Source organism: Cucurbita moschata, unplaced genomic scaffold (assembly GCF_002738365.1).
Source record: "Cucurbita moschata cultivar Rifu unplaced genomic scaffold, Cmos_1.0 Cmo_Scf00023, whole genome shotgun sequence".
Lineage (NCBI taxonomy): Eukaryota > Viridiplantae > Streptophyta > Magnoliopsida > Cucurbitales > Cucurbitaceae > Cucurbita > Cucurbita moschata.
In genome coordinates, this window is record NW_019268539.1 from 3,480,883 (window position 1) to 3,487,339 (window position 6,457).

Sequence of the window (6,457 nt, forward strand, 5' to 3'; positions counted from 1 at the left end):
GAGACTTAATATATATATATATATATATATATATATATATATATAAATAAATAAATAAATTAGAATGAAATGAAAATTAATGGTGAACATGGAAATGCCACCTAATGTAAAAAAGAACAACCAATGGAGCTAATGTCGACACGCTGACAACATTAATTTTAATTATAAAAAAGAAAAACATTTTCCTTATAATTAAAAAAAAAAAAAGGGTACTTCCGTAAATTCACTACTGCCAGTTCTGTTTAAAACCTCACAAATCCCCTCATCTGAAAATTGTCTTGCCCCATTTTTCAGCTTCTTCTTCTTCTTCTTCTTCTTCTTCTACTCAAATTTCTCTGTAATTTCTCTTTTCTCGCCATGGATCCCGTCAATGCTTGGGGCAATACTCCTCTCGTAAACGTTGATCCTGAGATCTTTGATTTGATCGAGAAGGAGAAGCGTCGCCAATGCCGCGGAATCGAGCTCATTGCTTCTGAGAATTTCACCTCCTTCGCCGTCATCGAGGCCCTCGGAAGTGCCTTGACCAACAAATACTCCGAGGGCATGCCGGGGAACCGATACTACGGTGGAAACGAGTTCATTGATGAGATCGAGAATCTCTGCCGTTCTCGAGCTCTCGAGGCTTTCCATGTCGATCCGGCCAAATGGGGCGTTAATGTCCAGCCCTACTCTGGTTCTCCGGCGAATTTCGCCGCCTACACCGCGTTGCTTCAGCCGCATGACCGGATTATGGGGCTGGATCTTCCTTCTGGTGGCCATTTGACGCATGGTTACTACACCTCCGGAGGGAAGAAGATCTCCGCTACCTCGATTTACTTCGAGAGTTTGCCTTACAAGGTTGATTCCGCCACTGGATTTATTGATTACGATAAGTTGGAGGAGAAGGCTTTGGATTTCAGGCCGAAGTTGATTATCTGTGGTGGCAGTGCGTACCCGAGGGACTGGGATTATGCCAGATTCAGGGCCATTGCTGATAAATGCGGTGCCCTTCTTCTCTGTGATATGGCTCACATTAGTGGTCTCGTTGCTGCTCAGGTATATAATGAAACAAATCTATGAATTGAGTTCTATAACTTATCATTTTATCTTGCGAAAGTTGCCAATTGGATGTTGTTTTCCATTTCTGAATTTGGATCTGCTGGTTTATGTTGATTAGGAATAGTTAGAAATGGCACAGGTTTTCAGATCTATAATTGTTTGAGCATCTTACGCAGCAGGATCTGGCATACTAAGAAGCTTATTTAATGCCTAATTATCGATGCTACATTGCTTCTTTGTAACAGAAGATAAATTATGTTCAATGGATTGACGGAACGGTTATGTTTTCAATTGTTTCTTACAAACATTTTGCATCCCTTGTTCTTATGATTAAGCATTGATTAAAATCGAAATGAAGATCTACTTTGAGAAAATGGATAGATTTCTGTCTCGTTTTGTTTTGAACTGATATTGTGATTGCTTATGATCTCTGTTTCTTTTCTTGCAACTTAAGCGAGTTGGGTCTGGCTGGTATTTTAAAATATATGATGTCCAATGATCGTTTGCAGGAAGCTGCGAACCCGTTCGAGTACTGTGACGTTGTGACGACCACGACTCACAAGAGTTTGAGGGGTCCTAGGGCTGGTATGATCTTCTATAGGAAGGGTCCAAAGCCCCCTAAGAAGGGTCAGCCCGAGAATGCTGTCTATGACTTTGAAGACAAGATCAACTTCTCTGTCTTCCCAGCCCTTCAGGGTGGCCCTCACAATCATCAAATTGGCGCTTTAGCTGTTGCCTTGAAGCAGGCTATGTCCCCTGGGTTCAAGGTCTATGCGAAACAAGTTAAGGCCAATGCCGTGGCCCTCGGAAATTACCTGATGAACAAGGGCTACAAGCTTGTCACCGGAGGAACCGAGAACCATCTCGTTCTCTGGGATCTTCGTCCATTGGGATTGACCGGTAATTTTGTGGAATCAACCTAAGAAAACTAACAGGAAGAACATATTCTGTTTTGGTAATGTAACAATGTTGTTGTAATTCCTTTTGCAGGCAACAAGGTCGAGAAGCTTTGCGACTTGTGCAACATCACTGTAAACAAAAACGCCGTGTTTGGCGACAGCAGCGCACTGGCTCCTGGAGGTGTTAGAATCGGTAAGTTACCGATATCATAATCCACAGTCCTTAACTTGTTCTTCCTGTAATCAATCAATGAGTAGCAATTTCAAACACATGATTAACAAGACATCGAATTGTGATGGCAATCATTAGGTGCACCGGCCATGACTTCTCGAGGTTTGGTCGAGAAAGACTTCGAACAGATCGCTGAGTTCCTGCACCGTGCTGTAACCATCACCTTGAATGTCCAGAAGGAACATGGAAAGCTGTTGAAGGACTTCAACAAGGGTCTGGTAAACAACAAGGAAATCGAAGCGCTGAAGGCAGACGTCGAGAAATTTTCTGGCTCGTTCGAGATGCCCGGTTTTCTCATGTCTGAGATGAAGTACAAGGACTAGAAAGCAGACACAGACAACAAGATCTTCGGGAAAATTAATAAAGTTTTGGGTGTTGGTTGAATCTTTAAAATCATTTGCTTAAATTTGAAAAAGTAAAACGAAAAGATTGCCGTTTGTTTGTTTGTTTGTTTTCCTTTTACCAATTTGTAGACTTTAGATTTCCATTCTCAATATATTCATTCCAATATTTCCATTTTTGTATTAATAATCACTAGTTTTTTATTAATAATAGGATAATTCTGGGCCGCTATGGCCCATATTCAAACAAGCCGCAAGGCCCGTTTTTATAACTATGGGCCGCTGTGGCCCATATCCTTGTTCCTTCGTTTTGTTTTGGGCTTTTAGGAGGATTATAGGCCCATTGTTTTTGTAGTAGACAAGATGCTGTACAACTTAGTTAATTATACCTAATATTAGAAGAAGTGGTAAATAAAATTGTTGAAATTATTATTCTATAAATAAATTTGAATTTTGGTTATTACACGTTGGAATTTCTACTATTTTATAATAATAATAATTTTTTTTATTTGATTCATCAATTTTAAAATTATAATTTAACTTGACCTAGGTGGTAATGCAGCGGTAATATCAAAGGTTCGAACTGTGATGACGGGAATTGAGTTCGAGTTGGGATTTTTCGACGAACTATGAGAAGTGGAGTCAAGCGAGGACGGGAATCGAGCTTGAGCCAAAAATTTGTAAAAAAAATTATTATCCATAAAAAAAAATACTATTAAATAATTCGATTTAATTACAATGTTGAAATATATATATATATATATATGTGTGTGTGTGTGTGTGTTCTATTTTACTAAATTATTTTTTAATGAATTATTTACGTAGTTATTTTCAAGAAAGTCATAAAAGAAAATAGGGAGAAATCAAAATAAAATATCAGAACCAAACCTATGTGGAAATTACGTGGAGGAAACGTCACATTTTGATGTGACGTGGCATTAAATACTTTTGAAGCCTATTATTTAATTTTCAACTGCTTTCCCCTAAAAAAAGAAAAAGAAAATAAATACTGCCATTTTCTTATTATTTATAATTTCCACAAATAACGAAAATTCCTATTTTGGGGCTATTTAACCAACAAAATCATGTTAATAATAATATTAATTTAATTAAATACTAATGATTTTCTCATTAAAAAATTGTTTTTATTTCGAATTATTCCATTTTCCACAAATTTGTACTTTTTTTGGACTTTTGTATCACATGGCCGTATTTATTTCCATACTTTAAAATAAGTCTATTTTCCAACTATTAATAATATAGAAAAAACTAGATCTAAAAAAAATCTAATAAATTATGAGCTCGATACATCTTTAAACCATTGACAAGTCCCGAATAGGTGGAGGGAGACAATTCGTGCAAGAGAAGTGTCGGCAACGAAATTTACATAGAAATTTCCTCAAACACCTCGTGTGCTCGAGAGAGGTTCATTTTTTGAGTTCAACTGACATTTGAAGCAGAAGAATTAAACACATCTAAGATCTTACTCGATGACATATGCATGTCGTGATCGATTAAGCTATGCATAGGTTAACAAGAGATTGCTACGATTAATAACAATATTTTTCGTCTGGACAATTTCATTCAGCAACCATTCACGTTATGACAACTACATTTAGTAATTTATCGAGAAAGAGAGATCGATAAGACGATAACTAGAGAGAAAAGGTAAGTTTTCGACACGTGTTTGTCATTCTCAGCTCTTGTCGTCCATCGCTAGGTTTTTTTTTATAAAGGTTGGGAGAAAATCTCGATTATATCTGACCCGAGAGAGAGAAATAATAAAAGGAGAGAGAGAGTGGAAGGGAAAGGGACCAATGGAATATGGAGTGTTAGTGAGCAATCATTAACAATCCCAACACACCCACATGCCTACATTTCCCCTCCTCACATGTCCACCGTCACATCCTCGACCAAAACTTTTTCGTATATTTTCTACGTTCACACTCGGAAATTTTCTTCATAAATATTTATTTAATATTGTCGATCTCCAAATAATTTATAAAGTTCGACGATAATTTTTAGAACAAATTTCAAAATTTAAGAGGGCATGATTGAAATTTACAAAAATAAGGACCGAGATCGAATACGACCCTTATAAAAACAGTTTGTTTTTAGGGTTTCGAGTCTAAAATTAATAAAATAAAATTTAAATATTATTTTGCAATAGGAAGCTTCTGGAAGGGCCTCCCTCTCTCCACCAATCATTCTGCCGACATTTCCAGCGAGGCAAGAACACCTAATTATCTAACTTTTTCACATTTATTATTATTATTATTATTATTTTCTAGTAATGTTTAAATTTGGGACCTTTTAGTCCTCTTTTCAAATTTCACTTGATTTTGGGGCAGATTCGCAATTACCTAAAAGAGAGTGCCCATTTTTGCAAGCTAACATATCCAAATGGGATCAAAAAGTAATTATCAAAAGTAAAGATGCCTTAGTTAACAATTAAATATATATATATTTTTTAAAATTCAAATATTTGATCATTTTAATTCTTTTAATACTCGAGTCTAGAAATTTGAACGTATGATCTCGATACGAAAAATAATTTATTAAAATTTAAAAATTAAGATAATTATTTGTGTCCCAACCTTATGTCGTGACCAAATAAATAAGATAAAATAATTATCGTCGAGTATTTGAACTTTGCAAAAAAAGACAAAAATTACGATGTGGTCAAAATTCGTATGTACCCTAAAGAAATAAAAGTCACCCATAGCATTATGATTACCTTTCAAACTTTCCCATTCTTTTCTATCACCTACCTCATAAATACCCCATATTTCATAAATTTATTTTTATTTGGGTCGGGTGTAAGCTAGTGATACTCTCGGCTACAGGCTCTCGACATCTAGGGTGCAACTGTAACAGCCCAAACCAACCGCTAACAGACATTGTCCACTTTTGCTCGTTACATATCATCACGGTCTTTAAAACGCGTCTAGACATTATTTGCTAACAGAATGTTTCGGTTCTCTCTTCAACTGATGTGGGATTTTATAGTAACATTCCACTGTTTCGCCTAATAGCACGACGCTTGTATTGTTCTTCTACAAACCTATTTTCAGGTTTAGATTGTTCCCATTTTGCTCGTTACTTTTACAGTAATTGCTTTAGCTTTATTTTTTCAGTTCACCGTGTTGTCTCTTATCTGTCCATAGATTCAACGATAGTTTGAGAGGTTTACGAGACTAAAACCAATAAATATCTTTCGATTGCAATAATAGTTTTAAAATGAATAAAAAAATAAATGAAAAATTAAAGATATAAAGTCACACTACCCTATATTCAATTTATGGGTCTAATAGTCCCAAAAATGAGTGGAAACCATACCCTACAACCCCACAAAACCACCAAATTTATTTCATTTATTTATTTTATTTTATTTGTCAACTCTATTTCTCTCTCGTTATTAAAATAAATAAATAAATTCATTTATTTATTTCCAATATAATCTTAGGGCCATATTTAAAATAATAGATTTATTCAAACTAGGAATAATTAGAAGTATAGGAAATATTGAATTATTTTATTTTATTTTAATATATAATATTGAAGACAATTAATAGCCTTCATATTTAGATGTATTTACTAAATGCCATTGTCTTTTATTTTTATTTATTTTATTTTATTTTATTTATTCCTTGGGAGACATGGTCGGTTGGAATCAATTATAGACAACAATAAGGAGAAAAAGTGTAAGAATTTAATTATTTAATTAAATGATCACATGATGCTTTATTATTCGTATCACTTAACGCGCAAATTATTCATTAAATTTTTAATTCCACGTCAAGTCTTATATTATTAAAAAACTCATAATATTTTTTTATTATTATTAAAATATATATATATATATATATATATATATATATATATATATATATATATATATATATATATATATATATATATATATATATATATATATATATATATAT

At 34.2% G+C, this 6,457-nt stretch overlaps 1 protein-coding gene across 1 annotated transcript; it reads left to right on the forward strand.

Moving 5' to 3' along the window:
- Positions 1 to 272: 272 nt before the first annotated feature.
- LOC111460192 (serine hydroxymethyltransferase 4-like) lies at positions 273 to 2,697 on the forward strand. The gene is made up of 4 exons (XM_023103325.1): positions 273 to 1,035; positions 1,548 to 1,938; positions 2,029 to 2,130; positions 2,248 to 2,697. Exons 1-4 carry the CDS (start codon positions 358 to 360, stop codon positions 2,490 to 2,492), a joined length of 1,416 nt encoding a protein of 471 aa, XP_022959093.1. The 5' UTR covers positions 273 to 357; the 3' UTR covers positions 2,493 to 2,697.
- Positions 2,698 to 6,457: the final 3,760 nt, after the last annotated feature.